This window comes from Halichondria panicea, chromosome 12 (genome assembly GCF_963675165.1).
Source record: "Halichondria panicea chromosome 12, odHalPani1.1, whole genome shotgun sequence".
NCBI lineage: Eukaryota > Metazoa > Porifera > Demospongiae > Suberitida > Halichondriidae > Halichondria > Halichondria panicea.
This window is the reverse complement of record NC_087388.1, coordinates 1,136,394-1,160,413: the sequence shown is the minus strand read 5'-3', so window position 1 is coordinate 1,160,413 and position 24,020 is coordinate 1,136,394. Positions and strand designations below refer to the sequence as shown.

At 39.7% G+C, this 24,020-nt stretch overlaps 3 protein-coding genes and 1 long non-coding RNA gene across 11 annotated transcripts in view; 1 reads left to right on the top strand and 3 right to left on the bottom strand.

Moving 5' to 3' along the window:
* LOC135344751 (uncharacterized) overlaps positions 1-1,589 on the bottom strand; it is a 57,415-nt gene extending 55,826 nt beyond the window's left edge. Inside the window, exon 1 of one of the 2 annotated variants that reach the window (XM_064542011.1) lies at positions 1,470-1,589. The gene's annotated coding sequence lies outside the window, so the exon portion shown is untranslated. The remainder of the gene's footprint in view (positions 1-1,469) is intronic. The other variant, XM_064542010.1, reaches the window with a different exon arrangement.
* Positions 1,590-2,512: 923 nt separating this feature from the next.
* Positions 2,513-4,946, top strand: LOC135345448 (NFX1-type zinc finger-containing protein 1-like). Its single transcript, XM_064542869.1, is given in 5 exon segments — positions 2,513-2,665; positions 2,667-2,926; positions 2,928-2,976; positions 2,978-3,138; positions 3,978-4,946. Coding segments are annotated over 5 exon segments (1,161 nt in total). The 3' UTR covers positions 4,516-4,946.
* Positions 4,947-6,136: 1,190 nt separating this feature from the next.
* LOC135344750 (uncharacterized) lies at positions 6,137-7,163 on the bottom strand. Its single transcript, XR_010397517.1, has 2 exons — positions 6,807-7,163; positions 6,137-6,627 (listed from the first exon to the last, which is right to left on the bottom strand). It is a non-coding gene; the product is annotated as an uncharacterized LOC135344750 (long non-coding RNA).
* Positions 7,164-7,516: 353 nt separating this feature from the next.
* Positions 7,517-24,020, bottom strand: part of LOC135344748 (uncharacterized) — a 28,389-nt gene continuing 11,885 nt past the window's right edge. For 2 of the 7 annotated variants that reach the window (XM_064542003.1, XM_064542004.1), the window contains exons 2-6: positions 11,035-21,300; positions 10,699-10,980; positions 8,759-10,411; positions 8,209-8,631; positions 7,517-7,995 (exon numbers count right to left, since the gene is read on the bottom strand). In XM_064542003.1, coding sequence (XP_064398073.1) covers positions 10,131-10,411; positions 10,699-10,980; positions 11,035-21,292 — 10,821 coding nt within the window. In that variant the 5' untranslated portion in view covers positions 21,293-21,300 and the 3' untranslated portion in view covers positions 7,517-7,995; positions 8,209-8,631; positions 8,759-10,130. Of the gene's footprint in view, positions 7,996-8,208; positions 8,666-8,758; positions 10,412-10,698; positions 10,981-11,034; positions 22,958-24,020 lie in introns of those variants that run through there. The other 5 variants (XM_064542008.1, XM_064542006.1, XM_064542007.1 and 2 more) reach the window with 5 other exon arrangements.

Genomic DNA, 24,020 nt, shown 5'->3' with positions numbered 1-24,020 from the left:
ATCATTTTTGTGTAGCTTCTAGCTGCTATAGCGAACACTTCTTTTCTACATAAAACCATACCCAGAATGTTTCATTATAAAATCTGGCAATCTGATTGGTGCGACAACATTCCAAAATGGGCCATGAAAAGCGACCATTCTACAGACGTCTTTCCCCCCCTTTGATGTCTGTTAGCGAGATTTTATAGTAGTATGCCATAATAATTATGGCTCATCTAAGTTTTCGCTAGTTTACAGTACGTCCCATGCCATTATATCCACCTGTTAGTGTGTGCCTATGAATATCAAATTTTTGTTTGTGCATTCTAATTCTTATCCCTGATGACTTACTCATAATTATGGGCTGCAAAATGAATTTCATTGAAATGAATACCATTGTACAGGCCGTGCACATGCATGCAAAATAATGTATGATGTCATACACAGGGTTAATTAGTATCAACTTGATAAGCAAACACATGACATTGTATGCAGCCTACGTACAAGAAATGGTATATGTTAGACACTAGACAGTGACAATATAATGTAATCAACTATTTTGTGCGACGAGATGTCTGTAAGCCAAGGAACTAAGTACAAAAATATATTATTGCTTATTCTTGAAAGAGAGGGATAGACAATGCCTCACGTGATGCTAGGCAATTAGTGCAGTGTGTGACGTCACACCCTCTGGTTTGAGGCCAGTCTCACTCAAAAACGTATATATACACACGGCATCGTGCATGCTGATATCGGCTGCTTATAGTTTTCTTGTAGGAAGCCAGAGCGTACAAGATTAATCCTGCAGCATGCACACATACACCCACGCAACACTACTGCATGGGTATCTACCATAGAACATTTGTCAGAAGTCTACAAAAAGGTTCCATATATACCTCTCCTAGCTGCTCTTACTTATGGTAACGTGCTCCAAGCCTGACACTGCAGGTTATAGGTATACTAGAAAGTGGAACGCAAGTATATTTTCTCGTCATTGGTTATCAAAAAGAAAGACCTGGAAACAGCATCCTCTTTGTAGCTCAATTCTTTATCACTCTGCATAAGCAACTCTATAGACTATGTATTGAAATCTTGATCCATTTTAGAGTGCACACACCCCTTTTGCTCATTAAAGGCAACTAGCCTTTATCCAACGAAAGCTTAGTGCTGGGCGTTGCTACATCCCTCTCATTCGTTTATCTGTGTTCTCATATCTTATAGTTTTACATGTTATTCACTTGCCTAGTATAGAACTGTATTGCCACACTTATTCTTAGACTAAGTTATAGATCTACAATTTAAGTATTAATATAAGAAGTTTTACCAGGGGTTTACATGTTTTACACTCAAACAAACGTTATTCTGGCCAAACATGAGTGGCAGGATTAGCCTTTTAATACTTATAATGAGAGCTATTATCATAATCATAAACAATTTGTTTTGAAAACTGTTGTATTAATCATAGATAGATCTAAGCTGCAATAACTCACCACTCTTTCTCTAGTCCTTACGATGGGTCAAACTTTAGTCTAGTGTAATCTTGCAGTTTGTTTGCTTGATTGTTCAAGGCTTGTAAAATGTTCAAAGCCAAGTCTGATCTAACTGGAGTGGGAGGGGCTCGTGCAAAACCAAGTCAAACAGGATGTTGAAAATGTAAAGGGAAATACAACAGGAAATGGAGTGATAAAACTGCAATGATTAGGTTCTGCTTTTGCTGGGGTGCAGGCATAATAACTATTGTATGAAAAAACATGATGAAAATGTTTGTTACAAGTCAGTAGCTATCTCACTTGGAATTCACTGGTATAGACTTGGTGCTAAACTAATTGGTGCGGTTTAGCAGATTGCTGCATGGTTAGATCCATTAATTATATACTAGGAACTTGATTCTGTATTATTATGTAGGCTGTGCTACATGTGTGTCTGTGTGCAGTGTTGTTCCATACATGAAGAAAGAGAAGGTATTCTTGCTAGCTATTTTATCTTGTTAATGTACTAACAATACACACATTGCCACAGCTGTTTCAAGTTGGCTTCATCGACGAAACATGATAATTATGTCATCTGATTGGCTGTACTATCTCTCCAAGATGCTTTCATCCTAAACGAGGGTGCATAATGCTGCTCTTATAGCTATATGCATGTATTATATACGTGTGGAGAAGACACTAAAGTCCAGATGATACAAGGAGATTGACTAGTTGAAGGGATCGAAGTCGTGTATACAAGGCTCTAAAAGAGGAGGAATGGCAATTGGAAAAGGGGCAGGAAAAAAGAATGATGGTGATTGGCACGTCGTTTGGCAGACGGTTCAAATGGACAGAAGTAAAAAAAGGAAGCTGATACAAGCAACTAAATCATGGGCTGCGACCGATGACTGCTGATGAAGCTGCTAATATCCCTAACTTATGGAGCTTACACCCGACTCAGTGATGGAGATCGTACCTTCGTTGGAGGGACATGTATGTAACCCACCTTAGACAACAACTTTCAGATGGCTACAAAACTGCTTGTGAAGAGTTTCAACAGAAACATGGATATGACGATTGTCCGAGATTCAGATGTAGTTGGCATGACTACGACAGGAGCAGCCAAACACAATCATATCATTAAATCAGTTCTACCTAAAATAGTAGTTATTGAAGAAGCTGCTGACATTTTTGAGCCTCACATTTTCACTTTTTTGTCCCCCAACAGTCCAACAGCTGGTTTTAATTGGTAACCATCAACAGCTACGGCCAAAGCCAACTTACTACGAGCTTGAAAAGAAGCACGACTTTAATGTATCCTTATTCGAACGCTTAGCAAAGAACGATTGTCCTGTACAAACACTAAGTATTCAGCATCGAATGAGACCTGAGATTGCCAGCTTGATTACTCCAGCCATAATTATAATCATTATAAAGAACTGGACAACCATGAATCTAGCCGGAGCAGACGATAGAAGGTCACTCAAATTCTCACGAGGCAAAGTACCTAGGAGCTCTCTGTGACTATCTTGCTGAAACAAGGCTACAAACAAAATGAAATCACCATCTTGACTCTCTACCGAGCACAACTGCTTGAGATTAAAAAAATTCTCAGACCCACAAAGATCAATGGTGTTCGAACAGCTGTTGTCGACGACTTCCAGAGAGAAGAGAACCGAATCATATTGCTGTCCTTTGTGAGGAGCAACAATAAACAAAGAATTGGATTTGTCGGAATTGAGAATCGTATTTGCGTTGCTTTGTCGAGAGCCAAAATGAGCTTGTTCGTAATTGGTAACATGGAAATGCTTCGTGACAAGGTTAAAACGATATGGCCTAAAATAATAGAGAGCTTCACAGAAATGGACTGTATTGGTCTCCCATTACATTGCCACATTCACCAAGACCAAAAAGTAAATGCCCGAGCGGCTGAAGATTTTCTCAAATGCCCAGAGGGTGGATCCCAAAAGAAATGTGAAGCTCGTTTGCCCTGTGGTCATGTCTGCCGTCGACTTTGTCACCCCTATGACATAGAGCATCGTGAGTACAAGTGCTTACAAGGTTGCAGAAAACAATTGGCTTGTGGCCATGTGTGTAAACGAAAGTGCTACGAGTGTTCAGGCGGTTGCGGATCTTGTAAAGAGAAAGTAACGAAAGTCCTTATTTGCGGTCATTCACAAAGCTGTGCTTGCTCGGATGACCAGCAAAAATTGCCTGCAAAAAACTTTGTAAAAGAGTTCTACCATGTGGTCATCTCTGCCAAGAAAAATGCTCTCAACCTTGCACTCTTCAATGTACTGTGAAAGTGGACAAAGAGCTATCTTGTGGGCACACTGTCCAAGATTCCTGCTATCTCAAAGAAGATCTAGTGGAGTGCTCCGTGCCTTGCGGTGCTTTGTTAGATTGTGAACATCCATGTACTGGAACCTGCTACACTTGCAAAATGGGATGTCTTCACATTCGCTGTAAGTCCAAATGCGATCGTACCTTAACATGTGGTCACCTCTGTGACTTTCCTTGCACACCAAGCTGCCCTCCATGCTCCAAGCCATGTGCCAACTTTTGCACCCACAGCCGTTGCCCCAAAATGTGCTTTGAACCATGTGCTCCCTGCATGGAGCCTTGTGACTGGTCCTGCCCTCATTTTACCTGCACTCAGCCATGCGGAATGCTGTGTAATCGACCTCCTTGCAATCAGCCATGTCCAAAGTGCCTGGAGGAATGCAAACACAGGTGCATTGGACTTTGTGGAGAATTGTGCCCAAAACTGTGCCGTATCTGTGATAAAGAAGAAGTCACTGAGATAATTTTTGGACCCGAGGATGAAGAAGATGCCAGATTCATTCTTTTGCCAGATTGCAATCACATCGTTGTTGTAGAAATGCTTGATCAATGGATGTCAACTGACAACAGTGATCCTACAGGAGAGTCCCAAGAAATCACTCTGAAAGTATGCCCAAGGTGCAAGACTCCAGTGAGAAAATACCTCCGATATGGCAATGACGTTAGGAGCAAACTGGCTGATGTGGAATTAAGCTATAAAGAAGAAGCAGATGAGTACTATTGACTCCATTGACCTTTAAATTGAACTAGCGAGAGTAAACAGGACTCGGAAAGGCTAGCTCTTTGAATCGATTGTTTGTTGCTGAAGAATTCAGTGTACTTGAACGAGTTATATCGAACGATTCCACTGTAGGCAAGAAAAGTGTTAATACTGTTCTCTTCCCTCACATTACTAAAGCTAAACTTTCGTTTCTGCTCCAATTTTCACAACAATTGAGATTTTCTCCAATCTAAAGCTAAATCTGCTTTCTGTAACACAATCCTGTTATCAACCAAAGATTGATAGAATAAAACGAGACCTGAACCACCTTAAAGAGTTCATTATGCAAGAGTTTATATCACAGCAACAACTCTCTGATGCTGAAGCTGAAATGCGAAGACTCACCCTTCTAGCAAAGCTTATTGAGCTCCAAGTTAAAATGATTCCTATTCAAACCCTTTGATGAACGTGATTTAATCACCTCAACTATCCTTAAACTGGAGGAGAGTGGCTGGAAACTAGAAAAAGTTTCAGACAAAGAAGAAGAGACTATTCTTGAAACAATCAAGTCCCTGCGTGAAAAGTACAGTATTGACGGACTATCCGAAACAGAAAGACTTGAGATAGTCAAGGCTATTGGCCTCCCGAAAGGTCACTGGTACAAGTGCCCCAATGGCCACACCTATGTAATTGGGGATTGTGGGGGAGCAATGCAAAGGGCCAAATGTCCCGAATGCAAAGCCGAAATTGGAGGAATGAGTCATGCCCTAGCAGCCGGCAATGTACATGCACCGGAAATGGATGGCTCAAGACATGCTGCATGGTCAGAAGCAGCTAACCTTGCAAACTTTAATCCACTGGAATTAGACAGACTGTAGTTTTAGGCCTGTATACTTAACTTTTGTGTAATTATAATGAACTCTTGCTTTTGCTAATAGTTTTACTAACTTGTGTTGAGTTTTTATGGTGCGCATTTTATATGACTATATATAGTCACTGTTTTTGTGATTGTTAAAAACATTATAGCATTATGTGCCGTTACTTGCATAATATTTAAATACAACATTTACTGCATGCGTGGAACTGGAAAAGGAAGTGGTGCTGAATAATTAACCCATAAAATGGTATTCTAGATTCTTATGTCCTATATACACACCTATAGCGGGCTATGTCATGTGTGATCAGGAAAACCGAATTGGTTAATTAAATAGTTATAAGCTAAAAGTCCTATAATTATGATCAGTCTCTGGCTCATGGGAATATTAAACAGAGGCAGTGATCGTGAGAACAAATGTCTGTATAATTATATAATGCAAGATGGTACTAGATCTAGACCAAAGTGACGTATGTATATATAGTATACATGCGTAATTATATCTGAGTGTTAAATACAAATTCAATTGTCAATTCTGTTGAACAGCAACTGTATGATCAGGAATTTTATATATGCATGGATGAGAGGGTTTCTGGTTAAGTTTAGTTTGATAGGACTGCTTACTTTATGTACTGTACTGGTACAGTTTCGTACAGTACACATGCACTGCTAATGGTTGCGACAAACAGGATATATATGTAACTACTGTACTGTGTATTGAGTAATAATATAGTTTTGTGTATGCACACCCGGCCATTGAAGCTATAGAACTGAGTGCAAAAATTCATTTCATTCATGTCAAAATAGAATAACTGTAACAGTGTAACAAAAATGTGCTAATTTTGAAGGACGTAAGGTGTTGCATATAATTAGACAATTGAAAGTGCAGCAGTAAGTAATCTTTGCTTACGTGGCAAGGCATGAATTCTAAAAGTTCAGTGACACAAACATGTGTTGGATTGAACAGCTATACTACAGTATGTAAGTGCAATTGAATGCATGCAGCTAAATATCTACACATAATGTGGTACAAATATGAAACACGGAAAGTGTATGACCATGTAGCATGACGAGTGCTTGTCTGGTTGGCTCTGATCCTCTTGTCTCTCTCTTGATGCTCACAATGTCTTCAGAAGTGAGGGAGAGGGGAGAAGCAAGACACTGCCATCGAGAGGCAATGATGGCAGCAAACGATTGAAGAATTTTATTGCCAGGGACGGACAGATGATTGCTTTCGATGCTTTTCTTGTGTAGAAGCACGTCTACAATAGAATAGCTATAATTATAATTATTATATAGCAGGTACATGTATATGTTGAGGGTATAAATGTTTGTAGTTTTCGCTAATTATACCGTTATACCCACTATTATGCGAAAACCTTTCTACCGTCATTTTGCTACCCTCAAAATATACCTGCTACTGATACGGTAGTATACTTACTGTGCTCTTGTGAGATTTGACTTGTTTTGTTGGACAATCCTGTAGGTTGTCTGCGAGAGGGTCTACCAATATTTTCCAGGTGGGTTCTTGAGACATCCACAGTCCTGGCAATATCACCAGGGAATGATGCTTCGTTTTAAATAGTTATTCCAATGTATTGAAATATTCATCCCTGTAAGCAGTTCAAAGCAGAGTCAATCATGGACTCATCCATCGGAAACAACAAATCTGTACAACGAAATAATTAAGCTCATAGATAAATTAAACGTTGTGCTGAATACTGCTTACTCTAGTAGAATATCACCTGAGCTGATCAAATCTTTGATTGAAGAGGGGCATTTTCAGTGCCTGCGCATCATTAGGAGTTGTATCTTTAAGGGTATATCAACAAATAAAACATTGCTTACATTTACAGGTGGTGCGTGCATGTGTGCATGTGAGCGCGTGTTTGAAACTTACTCCAGTATGCATGATGTCTGGTTTCCATTCCCGATAGGACTGCTTATTTTATAGGTACTGCACTGGTATATACAGTTTCGTACAAGTACACACTGTCAATAGCTAATGGTTGCGACAAACAGGATACTGTATAACTATACGAAACTACTGTACTGTGTATTGAGTAATAATGTAGTTTTTACAGTATACATAATTAAGTCATGACATTGCATGCACACCCGGCCATTGAAGCTATAGAACTAAGTGCAAAAATTCATTTCATTCAGGTCAGAGTTGACAACATTAGAATAACTGTATAGTAGTAAAAAAAATGTGCTAATTTTGAAGGATGTAAGATGTTGCTTTACACAGAACATAACAGTAGAAAAAGTAACGATTGGAAGTGTAAAAGTAATTTTTGCTCAAGTGGCAAGGCATGAGTTCTGAAAGTTCAGTGACACAAACATGTGTTGAATTGAACAGCTATATCTACAGTATGTAAGTGCAATTGAATGCATGCAGCTAAATCTAACATAATGTGGTACAGATATGGAACACGAAAAGTGCATGACCATGCAGCATGACGAGTGCTTGTCTGGTAGGCTCTGCTCCTCTTGTCTCTCTCTTGATGCTCACAATGTCTTCAGAAGTGAGGGAGAAGGGAGAAGTAAGACACTGCCATCTAGAGCCAATGATGGCAGCAAATGATTGGAATCGGACAAATGATTGCTTTTCTTGTGTAGAAGCACGTCTACAATGAATATAACTATATAACTTATATACCGTATTATTATATATAGCGGGTATATTTCGAGGGTATATAAATGTTTGTGGTTTTCGCTAATTAAATGTACCCACTAAAAGACTACTATTCCACCAAAACCTTTCTAACAGTCATTCCGCGAAAGTTTATACCCTTGAAATATACCCGCGAAATATACCCGCTATACGGTAATGTACTTACTGTGCTCGTGTGAGATTTGACTTGTTTTGTTGGACAATCCTGTGGGTTGACTGCGAGAACCTCTACTAATATTTTCCAGGTGGGTTCTTGAGACTTTCCAGTCGAATTATACTATCTGGCAATATCACCAGGGAATGTAGCTCGGAGGCGACCTATAGCGTTCAATAAGAGACGGATCGGCCTGGGATTGAGGCTACAGGGAATGATGCTTCGTTTAAAAAGTTATTCCAATGGATTGAAATATTCATCCCTGTAAGCAGTTCAAAGCAGAGTCAATCAGGGACTCATCGATCGGAAACAACAAATCTGTACAAGGAAATAATTAAGCTCATAAATTAAATGTTGGGTTTGAATGCTGTTTACTCCAGTAGAATATCACCTGAGCTGATCAAATCTTTGATTGAAGTGGGGCATTTTCAGTACCTGCGCAACATTAAGAGTTGTGGGTATATCTTGACTATTGGAAACAACAAATAAAACATTGATTACATATGAAACATTTACAGGTGGTGTGTGCATATGTGCATGTGAGCGTGTGCTTGAAACTTACTCCAGTAGATGTAGTCCATCTTTTGGGATGACCCAATCTTCATCAGATGTAGAGAAGCATTGTCCCTTATCAGAATAGAGAAGTAATGTCCTTCTTTATGAATCGCTTAGTTCTTTCTGCTAATGCTTCATGCATCAATACTCTTAGAGCATATTATTTTATGTGCATTTCTAGCATTCGTAAAAGTTTCATCCTTGAGATTGCTCGGATCAAGAAGGAGTTTGTTTCCACAACATTCTGAAACTAGATGCAGAGCGCATATATTTTGTTGCCACTTTTCACTATCAGTTCTTTCCTATCAGCGTCTTTAGGCATATCGACAAATACCTCCACTCCATTCTTCATAAGCCAATGTAAACCAGTCGACCAGACATATCATGACAGTGAGGATTGGCAGCATAATTGGATCTCTGGAATCAAAGAAATATTAGCAGTAGAAGAATCAGAAATTGAGAAGTTATTATAGAGAGCATCCGCTTGCAATTGTTAGCAAGCTTTAGTTTTCATGAAAAGCTGTGAGAGAAATGAGATGAAAAACTCGTTAGGATCTAAATAGTCAAATCTGCCAACATCACATTTAGCATAAAATCCTGGGTAATCTTGTTACCTGCCACCCAGAGAGAAAAAAAAAAGCAGACGAGATTTATCTTTAGTGGCACTCTCATGCAGTTGGTACTGGTTCTGAAGTGAGTTGAGACTGTGGTACTCTTCCACGTACACATTCTCAATTTCGTGGCAGTACTGCAGCTTGTGGTATACTCTGGTAGTACTTTTTTCCATGCAGCAACGATTCTGTAATAATTTATGACTACGCTGAGCTTGAGTTGATCGATGTAATTGGTGACATCCGCTTTAGCAGACTTTGACAATATATGATTATAGGTACATCTGATGCGAGTAACTCTCTTAGGGTGTGAGCGGAATTTCATATGTGAGAGATAAGGAGGCTTATATACTTTGCAAGCTTTAATGCAGTCAAAGTATTTTTCACAATCCCAGAGGAGAGCTTGTCTCTGGGGAAAATCCGACAGAGGACGATAAGTCATTTACAGCTTCTCGTTTACGACATCAAAAGCAACGCTTTATAAATCATCAATCTTGGAGCTGTTACAGGAGTTTTGTACAACACTAGTTGAAGCTCTAGCTGCAGTACAAAAATTACTTCGGGAAGCATTATAAGAATTGACAATATTAAGAAATTAGTAAAGGCTAACAAAATTATGTGCTTTTTTTTAAGTTATATATACTGGAAAGTGTAAAAATAAAAGTGCAGAAGTAATTATTTGTGAATTGTTGAGTTCTGAAAAATCATTGACACAAACAAGGTGATACATTATCGTAAACAGCTATAATTATCTACATAATACTTTTCTCAGATATGAAACACTGAGAGTGTACGGAGTCTCTCTCTCAACTGACCATAAGTTGCCGTCTCCCTGGCTGCCCACTTCTGTAGCATGACGAGTGCTTGTCTGGTCGGCTCTGCTCCTCTTGTCTCTCTCTTGATGCTCACAATGTCTTCAGAAGTGAGGGAGAGGGGAAAAGCAAGACACTGCCAACGAGAGCCAATGATGGCAGCAAATGATTGGAGAAACTCTTCATCAGGACGAAGAGATGAATCGTTTTCAAGAATGTTCCTTTGTAGAGGCACATCTATAATACACGATTGAATAAACAGTACATAATTATTATATAGGCATTATTTAGCAATAATTGTGAGGTACTTACTGTAATGGACAGTATTTACTCTTATGTTATTTATATGATCATCATTTACGCATGCGTATATTTATTCTATTGTTCCTATGTTGGGGCCCTGCGCCCACTGCATGGGGTGATATCCTCGCCCACTGTTTCAATCAATCAGAGTTTGCTTGTAACCAGCCTATATATAGCATGCGACCGGCTAGCTTATAAATAGGGCTAGTTACTACACTTACTATGCTCTCGTGAGATTTGACTAGAATTCTGTGACCATCCATATGCAGATTGACTGAGAGCGTCTACCAACACTATCCAGGTGGGTTCTTGAGACATCCACAGTCGAATTACTTCTTCTTTCTTAGCAATGTCACCAGAGAATGATGATTCATTTTTGTCAATGTCATCTAATTTGTTCCAGGGGATTGGGGGAAGACTCATTCCTAGCAGTTTCCATTGAGCATCCTTTACTTCTTGCAAAGCAGAATGAACCAAGAAGGTATCCATTGGAAAAAATAAATCTGTAAGTACCATAAAAAAAATTAAATATGGGGGTATGTGTGTGTAAAACTTACTCCAGTAAGATATGGCCCATCTTGTTGGGCTGATCCATTCTTTGATAGGAGTGGAGAAGCATCGTCCTTCTTTATCCATGACTCGCTTAGTGCCTTCTACAAGTGCTTCTTCAATATCTATTAGAGCATATTTCGGTGCATTTCTAGCATTTGTAAAAAGTTCATCCTTGAGATTGCTCGAATCAAGAAGGTAAACAGTAGGCATTATACTAGCACAGAATTCAACTTTGGCTTTGACTACCTTCTGAATAACTAGTTGCAGAGTGTTGAAACATTCGATTTTATCTTCAATGTCACTTCTTGCTAGTACAATCAGATCTTTACTATCTGCATCTTTAGGCATATCGACAAATACTTCCACTCCGTTCTTCATAAGCCAATGGAGACCAGTCGACCAGACATGACAGCGAGGATTGGCAGCATACACCTTTGCAATCAAAGAACTATTATCAGCAGAATAATCTGTAGTTACTATAGAGATCTGGTGGCTTGTAGGCAAGCTTTGTTTTAATGCAAAGTTGTGGGAGAGATGAACGATAAGCACATGAAGAAATCGTGTTGGGAAGAAGTCAAAGCTGTTACAATCACATTTAGCATACCATCCCAAAGTAATCTTATCACCTTCGGATTTAGGCCATTGAATTTCCTCGAGCTTGAGATCACATAAAGCAGGGAAAAATAAATGAGAGTTCTCTTTAGTGGCATTTTCTGTTGGTACTGGCCCAGAAGTGAGTTGAAAAAGACTGTGGTCCTCTTCCACGTACAAATTCTCAATTTCTTGACAGTACTGCAACTTAAGTAGACTTTCTTTTGTGATGTACTCTGGTAGTACTCTTTCCAGTAGTGATTCTGGAATAATGCCTACGCTGAGCTTGAGTTGATCGATATGCTTGGTGAGGTCAGCTTTAGCAGACTCTGAAAAGAGTTTTTTGTGTACATCTGATGTGAATGTTGATATCTTGAGAATTATTATATGGTTCTCAATGGAGTCCCCTTCTCTCTCTATCACCATTAGCAGACCCAAATCATGTAACTCTCTTATGAGAAAGTAAAGTGATGAAGAATTTAGTGGCAGCGGAATTCCAGTCTCTTCTATGTGAGAGATAAGGAGGCTTACTTTGCAAGCTGGAACATGTTCAAAGTCTTTCTTCAACAATCCCAAGAGTGTGCTTGTCTCTGGGGAAAGGGATACTAAATTGGAGAATTTCTTAGTGAGTTCCTTTATGTAATTTACTACAGCCCCTCGTTTACGACAATCAAGAGAAACACTTTGTTCAATTTGAAAATCATCAATCTTGGAGCTGCTACAGAACTTTTGGGATACGCTGTCAAGAACACGTAACACTTGTTCAACTGACGTTTTGTTGATTACATCAGCGTGGCTTCCCACTGGTAGGATAATCGTGTTTGAGAATTGCTTAATATTGTACGATAGAAATGAAAGCCAGTAGCTGTATTTAGTGACAGCAGCTTCTTCGCCTTTACTCAAATCACAAACTATCAAATATATATTACTTCCTTTTGATGTGTTGATTGACTCCATAATTGCAGCATGTGAGGAGTAGTACTCGGAATCACCAGCAAAATCATAAATTATTATTCTTCCATAAGCACTACTGTCATAAGTACTTGGAATAATGCCTGGAGTGTGAGGGGAAACAGTTGATGTGCTGAAGTAGCTAATAAAACCTTCTGTTTTGATAGTTTCAACAAGCGTGGATTTCCCAGCACCTGGATGACCTACAATAAATATTCTGGTGAGGTTTTTTTCACCACCAAACTTTTGTTTAGCAAGTTTATCTAGCTGCCGGTAGATAGACTGCATTTCAGAATTATGATTTTTGAAAATTTTAACAATTTCATGGCTTCTCTGAGTTCTAGCTAGACCAAGGGCAGTCTTCCCATCTTTGTTTCGCACAAAAAGTGGAGCATTGTACTTCTGCAATAGTAAGCGTGCACAATGAGCTTGTTCGTAGAGAGTTGCTGTGTGAAGAGGAGTGTTGCCATTATTATTAACTTGAAACACTGTCCAGTACTGGTACTTGCAAAGCATTGTTCTCAGCTTCCCTTCTTCAGTATGCGGAGTACGACACAAAATATGCAGTGGTGTGTTCCCATCGTTGTCTCTAATTGATGGATCTACCTTATACTGGACTACCAATTTATTCAATAGTTCTACGTGACCATTTTGGCAAGCATAGTGAAGCAGAGTTTGACCATTGTAGCCTCTGTTATGTGGGTTGCATTTAAACTCTTTAATAAAGGCATGAATCGCGATCTCATGACCACCTTCAGCTGCTAAACACAATGGGGTAGAGTAAACATTATTAGTGATTATATCAATTTTGTGTTGAGTAATCAAAAGTCTTACTGTTTCAACATGTCCTTTAATGGCTGCAACATGTAGAGGTGTGTTACCATTATTATCTTTATCTGCGAGATCGAGGCCATATTCAAGCACTAATTTGTCTATCAGTTCTATATGACCACCACCGCATGCATAGTGAAGGAGAGTATAACCATTGTAATCTCGGACATGACAACTGCTATTGAATTCTTTGATTAGCATATCCAAAACATACACACAACCATGAAACACAGCTAGTATCAATGGTGTATTGTTGTAGTTGTTAGTGCAATCAATATCAGCACTGTGCTTGCTAATCAGGTGTCTCACTGTTTCAACACGTCCTGCAATGGCTGCAACATGTAGAGGTGTGTTACCATTATTATCTTTATCTGCGGGATTGAGGCCATATTCAAGCACTAATTTGTCTATCAGTTCTATATGACCACCATCGCATGCATAGTGAAGGAGAGTATAACCATCGTCATCTCGGACATGACAACTGCTGTTGAATTCTTTGATTAGCATATCCAAAACATGCACACGACCACCCAGTGCAGCTAGCATCAATGGTGTATTGTTCTGATTATTAGTGCAATCAACATCAGCACTGTGCTTGCTAATCAGGTGTCTCACTGTTTCAACATGTCCTCTCATGGTTGCAATATGTAGAGGTGTGTCACCATTATTATCTTTATCTGCGAGATCGAGGCCATATTCAAGCACTAATTTGTCTATCATTTCTATATGACCACCACCGCATGCATAGTGAAGGAGAGTATAACCAATGTAACCTCGGACATGACAACTGCTGTTGAATTCTTTGATTAGCATATCCAAAACATGCACACGACCCTTCCGCGCAGCCTCCATCAATGGTGTATTGTTGTAGTTGTTAGTGCAATCAATATCAGCACTGTGCTTGCTAATCAGGTGTCTCACTGTTTCAACACGTCCTGTAATGGCTGCAACATGTAGAGGTGTGTCACCATTATTATCTTTATCTGCGGGATTGAGGCCATATTCAAGCACTAATTTGTCTATCAGTTCTATATGACCACCATCGCATGCTTGGTGAAGGAGAGTACGACCATTGTATCCTCGGACATGACAACTGTTGTTGAATTCTTTGATTAGCATATCCAAAACATGCACACGACCCTTCCGCGCAGCACCCATCAATGGTGTATTGTTCTGATTATTAGTGCAATCAACATCAGCACTGTGCTTGCTAATCAGGTGTCTCACTGTTTCAACACGTCCTGCAATGGCTGCAACATGTAGAGGTGTGTTACCATCATTATCTTTATCTGCGGGATTGAGGCCATATTCAAGCACTAATTTGTCTATCAGTTCTATATGACCACCATCGCATGCATAGTGAAGGAGAGTATAACCGTAGCAACCTCGGACATGACAACTGCTGTTGAATTCTTTGATTAGCATATCCAAAACATGCACACGACCCTTCAGCGCAGCACCCATCAATGGTGTATTGTTGTAGTTGTTAGTGCAATCAATATCAGCACTGTGCTTGCTAATCAGGTGTCTCACTGTTTCAACATGTCCTCTCATGGTTGCAATATGTAGAGGTGTGTCACCATTATTATCTTTATCTGCGAGATCGAGGCCATATTCAAGCACTAATTTGTCTATCAGTTCTATATGACCACCACCGCATGCATAGTGAAGGAGAGTATAACCATTGTAACCTCGGACATGACAACTGCTGTTGAATTCTTTGATTAGCATATCCAAAACATGCACACGACCCTTCAGCGCAGCACCCATCAATGGTGTATTGTTGTAGTTGTTAGTGCAATCAATATCAGCACTGTGCTTGCTAATCAGGTGTCTCACTGTTTCAACACGTCCTGCAATGGCTGCAACATGTAGAGGTGTGTCACCATTATTATCTTTATCTGCGGGATTGAGGCCATATTCAAGCACTAATTTGTCTATCAGTTCTATATGACCACCATCGCATGCATAGTGAAGGAGAGTATAACCATTGTAACCTCGGACATGACAACTGCTGTTGAATTCTTTGATTAGCATATCCAAAACATGCACACGACCCTTCCGCGCAGCCTCCATCAATGGTGTATTGTTGTAGTTGTTAGTGCAATCAATATCAGCACTGTGCTTGCTAATCAGGTGTCTCACTGTTTCAACACGTCCTCTCATGGTTGCAATATGTAGAGGTGTGTTACCATTATTATCTTTATCTGCGAGATCGAGGCCATATTCAAGCACTAATTTGTCTATCAGTTCTATATGACCACCACCGCATGCATAGTGAAGGAGAGTATAACCATTGTAACCTCGGACATGACAACTGCTGTTGAATTCTTTGATTAGCATATCCAAAACATGCACACGACCCTTCAGCGCAGCACCCATCAATGGTGTATTGTTGTAGTTGTTAGTGCAATCAATATCAGCACTGTGCTTGCTAATCAGGTGTCTCACTGTTTCAACACGTCCTGCAATGGCTGCAACATGTAGAGGTGTGTCACCATTATTATCTTTATCTGCGGGATTGAGGCCATATTCAAGCACTAATTTGTCTATCAGTTCTATATGACCACCATCGCATGCATAGTGAAGGAGAGTATAACCATTGTAACCTCGGACATGACAACTGCTGTTGAATTCTTTGATTAGCATATCCAAAACATGCACACGACCCTTCCGCGCAGCCTCCATCAATGGTGTATTGTTGTAGTTGTTAGTGCAATCAATATCAGCACTGTGCTTGCTAATCAGGTGTCTCACTGTTTCAACACGTCCTCTCATGGTTGCAATATGTAGAGGTGTGTTACCATTATTATCTTTATCTGCGAGATCGAGGCCATATTCAAGCACTAATTTGTCTATCAGTTCTATATGACCACCACCGCATGCATAGTGAAGGAGAGTATAACCATTGTAACCTCGGACATGATAACTGCTGTTGAATTCTTTGATTAGCATGTCCAAAACATGCACACGACCATTCAGCGCAGCTAGTATCAATGGTGTATTGTTGTAGTTGTTAGTGCAATCAATATCAGCACTGTGCTTGCTAATCAGGTGTCTCACTGTTTCAACATGTCCGAAGATGGCTGCAATATGTAGAGGTGTGTTACCATCATTATCTTTATCTGCGGGATTGAGGCCATATTCAAGCACTAATTTGTCTATCATTTCTATATGACCACCATCGCATGCATAGTGAAGGAGAGTATAACCATTGTAACCTCGGACATGACAACTGCTGTTGAATTCTTTGATTAGCATATTCAAAACATGCACATGACCATTCAGCGCAGCCTCCATCAATGGTGTATTGTTGTAGTTGTTAGTGCAATCAATATCAGCACTGTGCTTGCTAATCAGGTGTTTCACTGTTTCAACATGTCCTTTAACGGCTGCAATATGTAGAGGTGTGTTACCATCATTATCTTTATCTGCGGGATTGAGGCCATATTCAAGCACTAATTTGTCTATCAGTTCTATATGACCACCATCGCATGCATAGTGAAGGAGAGTATAACCATTGTAACCTCGGACATGACAACTGCTGTTGAATTCTTTGATTAGCATGTCCAAAACATGCACATGACCATTCAGCGCAGCTAGTATCAATGGTGTATTGTTGTAGTTGTTAGTGCAATCAATATCAGCACTGTGCTTGCTAATCAGGTGTCTCACTGTTTCAACATGTCCGAAGAAGGCTGCAATATGTAGAGGTGTGTTACCATCATTATCTTTATCTGCGGGATTGAGGCCATATTCAAGCACTAATTTGTCTATCATTTCTATATGACCACCATCGCATGCATAGTGAAGGAGAGTATAACCATTGTAACCTCGGACATGACAACTGCTGTTGAATTCTTTGATTAGCATATTCAAAACATGCACATGACCATTCAGCGCAGCCCCCATCAATGGTGTATTGTTGTAGTTGTTAGTGCAATCAATATCAGCACTGTGCTTGCTAATCAGGTGTCTCACTGTTTCAACATGTCCTTTAACGGCTGCAATATGTAGAGGTGTGTTACCATCATTATCTTTATCTGCGGGATTGAGGCCATATTCAAGCACTAATTTGTCTATCAGTTCTATATGACCACCATCGCATGCATAGTGAAGGAGAGTATAACCATCGTCATCTCGGACATGACAACTGCTGGTGAATTCTTTGATTAGCATATCCAAAACATGCACACAACCATTAAACACAGCTAGCATCAATGGAGTATTGTTCTGATTATTAGTGCAATCAACATCAGCACTGTGCTTGCTAATCAGGTGTCTCACTGTTTCAACACGTCCTGCAATGGCTGCAACATGTAGAGGTGTGTTACCATCATTATCTTTATCTGCGGGATTGAGGCCATATTCAAGCACTAATTTGTCTATCAGTTCTATATGACCACCATCGCATGCATAGTGAAGGAGAGTATAACCATTGTAACCTCGGACATGACAACTGCTGTTGAATTCTTTGATTAGCATATTCAAAGCATGCACATGACCATTCAGCGCAGCCTCCATCAATGGTGTATTGTTGTAGTTGTTAGTGCAATCAATATCAGCACTGTGCTTGCTAATCAGGTGTCTCACTGTTTCAACATGTCCTTTAACGGCTTCAATATGTAGAGGTGTGTTACCATCATTATCTTTATCTGCGGGATTGAGGCCATATTCAAGCACTAATTTGTCTATCAGTTCTATATGACCACCATCGCATGCATAGTGAAGGAGAGTATAACCATTGTAACCTCGGACATGACAACTGCTGTTGAATTCTTTGATTAGCATGTCCAAAACATGCACACGACCATTCAGCGCAGCTAGTATCAATGGTGTATTGTTGTAGTTGTTAGTGCAATCAATATCAGCACTGTGCTTGCTAATCAGGTGTCTCACTGTTTCAACATGTCCGAAGAAGGCTGCAATATGTAGAGGTGTGTTACCATCATTATCTTTATCTGCGGGATTGAGGCCATATTCAAGCACTAATTTGTCTATCATTTCTATATGACCACCATCGCATGCATAGTGAAGGAGAGTATAACCATTGTAACCTCGGACATGACAACTGCTGTTGAATTCTTTGATTAGCATATTCAAAACATGCACATGACCATTCAGCGCAGCCTCCATCAATGGTGTATTGTTGTAGTTGTTAGTGCAATCAATATCAGCACTGTGCTTGCTAATCAGGTGTCTCACTGTTTCAACATGTCCTTTAACGGCTGCAATATGTAGAGGTGTGTTACCATCATTATCTTTATCTGCGGGATTGAGGCCATATTCAAGCACTAATTTGTCTATCAGTTCTATATGACCACCATCGCATGCATAGTGAAGGAGAGTATAACCATCGTCATCTCGGACATGACAACTGCTGTTGAATTCTTTGATTAGCATATCCAAAACATTCACACCATTAAACACAGCTAGCATCAATGGAGTATTGTTCTGATTATTAGTGCAATCAACATCAGCACTGTGCTTGCTAATCAGGTGTCTCACTGTTTCAACACGTCCTGCAATGGCTGCAACATGTAGAGGTGTGTTACCATCATTATCTTTATCTGCGGGATTGAGGCCATATTCAAGCACTAATTTGTCTATCAGTTCTATATGACCACCATCGCATGCATAGTGAAGGAGAGTATAACCATTGTAACCTCGGACATGACAACTGCTGTTGAATTCTTTGATTAGCATATTCAAAACATGCACATGACCATTCAGCGCAGCCTCCATCAATGGTGTATTGTTGTAGTTGTTAGTGCAATCAATATCAGCACTGTGCTTGCTAATCAGGTGTCTCACTGTTTCAACATGTCCTTTAACGGCTGCAATATGTAGAGGTGTGTTACCATCATTATCTTTATCTGCGGGATTGAGGCCATATTCAAGCACTAATTTGTCTATCAGTTCTATATGACCACCATCGCATGCATAGTGAAGGAGAGTATAACCATCGTCATCTCGGACATGACAACTGCTGGTGAATTCTTTGATTAGCATATCCAAAACATGCACACAACCATTAAACACAGCTAGCATCAATGGAGTATTGTTCTGATTATTAGTGCAATCAACATCAGCACTGTGCTTGCTAATCAGGTGTCTCACTGTTTCAACACGTCCTGCAATGGCTGCAACATGTAGAGGTGTGTTACCATCATTATCTTTATCTGCGGGATTGAGGCCATATTCAAGCACTAATTTGTCTATCAGTTCTATATGACCACCATCGCATGCATAGTGAAGGAGAGTATAACCATCGTCATCTCGGACATGACAACTGCTGTTGAATTCTTTGATTAGCATATCCAAAACATGCACACAACCATTAAACACAGCTAGCATCAATGGAGTATTGTTCTGATTATTAGTGCAATCAACATCAGCATTGTGCTTGCTAATTAGGTGTCTCACTGTTTCAACACGTCCTTTAATGGAGGCTGCAGTATGTAGAGGTGTGTTACCATCATTATCTTTATCTGTGGGATCGAGGCCATATTCAAGCACTAATTTGTCTATCATTTCTATATGACCACCACCACATGCATAGTGAAGGAGAGTATAACCATTGTCACCTCGGACATGACAACTGCTGTTGAATTCTTTGACTAACGCATCGAAAACATGTGTATTACCTCTTTGTGCAGCTAGCATCAACAGTGTACTGTTTTGGTTATTAGTGCATTCAACATCAGCACTGTGCTTAATGATCAGGTGTCTCACTGTTTCAACACGTCCTTCGTAGGCTGCAATATGTAGAGGTGTGTCACCATCATTATCTTTATCTGCGGGATTGAGGCCATATTCAAGCACTAATTTGTCTATCATTTCTATATGACCACCATAGCATGCATAGTGAAGGAGAGTATAACCATTGTCACCTCGGACATGACAACTGATGTTGAATTCTTTGACTAACGCATCCAAAACATGTGTATTACCACTTTGTGCAGCTAACAACAATGGTGTATTTTTTTGGTTATTAGTGCATTCAACATCAGCACTGTGCTTACTGATCAGGTGTCTTAATGTTTCAACACGTCCTTCATAGGCTGCCATATGTAGAGGTGTGTTTCCATTTTCATCTCTATCTCCAATATCGAGGCCATATTGTATCACCAGTTTGTCTATTAGTTCTATATGACCACCATTGAATGAATAGGGAATCCCATCTAATGCAGCGTAATGCAAAATTGAGTGCCCGCTGTTATCTTTCTGTGAAATACCATGTTCTGATATAAGGCTCTCCGTGAGCAGTACGTGTCCTCCGACACAGGCACCGTGGAGAACAGACAAGCCATGGAAACCTTTTTTATTTAGGTCTACTTTTTTCTCTGTAACTAAATGATTAAGCAATTCTTTGAGACCAAGTGATGCAGCTACAAACAATGTAATAAAGCCATCATCTTTATAATCCTTGAATTGCTTGTAATCAACAAAGTATTTGCTTATCAGATGCATAGTTTTCTCCACAGCCTCAGAATCATTATAATACTCGAAGAGGACATCCTCAAAGATTTTAACGTCATGAGAATCCATCTCACTATGACTAAAGAAACAGGGCCATTTGTTGAAATACACTGATGATAGGATTACCATGATAATTATTTGCACATGTTTGTTCTTAGCAGCAAAGAGCAATGGTGTATTTCCGTCATAATCAGAAGCTCCTTTGTCAGCACCAAAGTTGTTGACTAGTGTCCAAACCGTATCAAGATGACCATTAGCACATGCGAGATGAAGAGATGTTTGGTTGTGTGAGTTTCTGACGTTCACTTCATATTGCTTTGTTTTCAACAACTCTTTGACCTGATCTAAGTCCCCACAGCTTGCAGCAGTGTGCAGGAGAGTATCACTTGACTGGCTGTCATCAGCCATTTATGGAACTATGCATTGTGACAGAATTTAATTTACAGAAAAATCACATGATTCAATTCTTTTATACTGATGCCTCGGTGGAGATACCAAAAGCTACATAACATAAAGCTATTAGCTTTTATACACACATTATAATGATGAACATTTTTTGCATTTAATTTTGCTGCATGCATGCAAACTCAAAGAGTGGGTAATGATCGACCATGATTACTTATATTATTTTGTTGTTTGACAAAACACACACATTTTTATTATAGAATAGTGGAAACAGAAATCTATATCTGATGGCCCGCTTGATGAATGTCATGGTCTTCAATGATAGAAGCACGACTGTGTAGATCTACAATGTAACTTGAAGTTTAATTTTGTCAACTTAAAAATTCGAGCTCTTTTCTAAGCAGCTAACAAACAGCTAGCACTTTATATAGTGCAAGTTTAACTCATAAGTTGAATAGAAACTTTGTGCGAACAGGTGTAACAGTTGCTATACACGAGTCTGTCAGATGAAGAGTCTGCAAAAGCCTTCTAAGTTAGCAAACCATAGTCTATATCTTGAGAACGAAGCATTACCGTATAATTAAAGTAATTACAGCGCCATGTCAGTATCAGCATAATTTTTGTGGCCCTAAAAGAAGTGCCTACCGTTCCTGTAATTATTTTTTCGAGCGCTTATACATATAAAGGTTTGAAACATCAAGCTTAAGCCGGCATCATCACACTATAAATTATACTGAACAGTTGTCTGACCCATCGCTATACAGTCCATGAATGTGTTGTTCATGAGTAAGCTCTCAACGGTACAGCTAGCAAGTGACTGAGCTAGACCACGCCTATTTTCTCTAAAATTTCTATACTATAACTAGTGTTCAAGCTGGCGCTGTGCTAATGTCTCTTGCCATGATTTGCTTTCGCTCAAAAGTATAGAAGAGGAAGTATAGAAGAGGAAGTATAGAAGAGGAAAAGTGTATAAATTAATCTGACTTGCATCTATTCAATTGTATAATTATGGTATCATTGTTGTGTTTTGTGGCTGCTTATGCCAGGACCTCAAGGATCTAGGAAGCAACAAAGAAGAAGATTGATTCTGCTAGATGCCTGGGATGGATATTCTCACACGTGGTGATTAGCGTGCATGCGCATTAGATCCACAGGAATAAGTGGCGTGTCTGCAGAAGTCAATGCTGTGTTTGGGAGGGCGTGGCCAGATTACAAAGTAACAGTGTAGCTAGCTTTGCAGCTCTTTTCTGACTTTTGTAGCTAACAAAAACCTAGCGCTTTAGTGCAAGGCTAACTTATAAGTTGCATAGAAACTTTGTGCGAACAGTTGATGCTACGAAAGATTCTGAAGAGACTGCAACAGCCTTCAATGCATGTGAGTCAAACTAGCCATAAGGCCACTCCAAGTGATACTCTGGTTTCTGGTCCACCGCCCGCATCAGATTTTATTCTTGGATTTCTATCTCATTATTGGATTTCTATCTCATTATTTCTACTACGCATGCGCAGAATGGTCCATGTGGTACAAAATAGTGTGATAATGATATTCATTTGCAAAATAATGAGATTCATAAGGTGAAATTGATAATGACATAATGAGAAAAGCCGCCCGCCCGCATGCAATTAGAAAAACTTCAGGACCAGAAACCAGAGTGTCACTTGGAGTGGCCTAACTAGAGAAAGAAGCTTTAGTTTGCTAAGGCCACTCCAAGTGACACTCTGGTTTCTGGTCCTGAAGTTTTTCTAATTGCATGCGGACGGGCGGCTTTTCTCATTATGTCATTATCAATTTCACCTTATGAATCTCATTATTTTTCAAATGAATATCATTATCACACTATTTTGTACCGCGTGGACCATTCTGCTCATGCGTAGTAGAAATAATGAGATAGAAATCCAATAAGATAGAAATCCAAGGATAAAATCTGATGCGGGCGGTGGACCAGAAACCAGAGTATCACTTGGAGTGGCCTAATCCACAAATCAAAATCCAAGAGAAGGTGGCTACATAGATTGAATAGGGAGAGGGATTGGAAACGGAAGTTACCTCGAATTATATCCGCATTACGCCGGGGTTTAATCGAGGCTGTGTATCTAACGTTGGTAAAATCTTGTCTGCTAGATTATACTACATTTGTACTAAAACTTGCACTTCCAACTGACACTTGAGACCATATGGGACACAGTACACCGATGTACGGTGGCCCTGAGCGTTACTATTAGTTCACCTTAGCTACTTGATACTTCGCCTACCTTAGCTACTGGGTAGTTCACCTACCTTAGCTACTGGGTAGTTCTACTTGATAGTTCGCCTACCTTAGCTACTTGATAGTTCACCTACCTTCGCTGCTTGACAGTTCACCTACCTTAGCTACTTCGCAATTGACCTTTGAACTGCATGTTAATTCTATTTAATACTGCTGTAGCCGTACTGTACATAGTGACTAGAGATCAATAATGAGAGCTACATAGCACGTATACAGGTACTGAGGATTATCTAACAGCAATGCAAGACTAGAGTACCACACCAGAACCATTGTATAGTACAGAATTCTTGTGCTGCAATGGGATTAGGAGATATAAACGTGAACAACTTGAACTGCATGTGTTGTATTAGTCTAGGGCCAGACCTTTTCTCAGAGGGGAGGGGGAAGAGAAGAAAAAGGTCTCTTAATCCTAGCTCTATTGCCCCAAGCTATTAGACGAGCTAGTATTGTGAATAACATGTAAC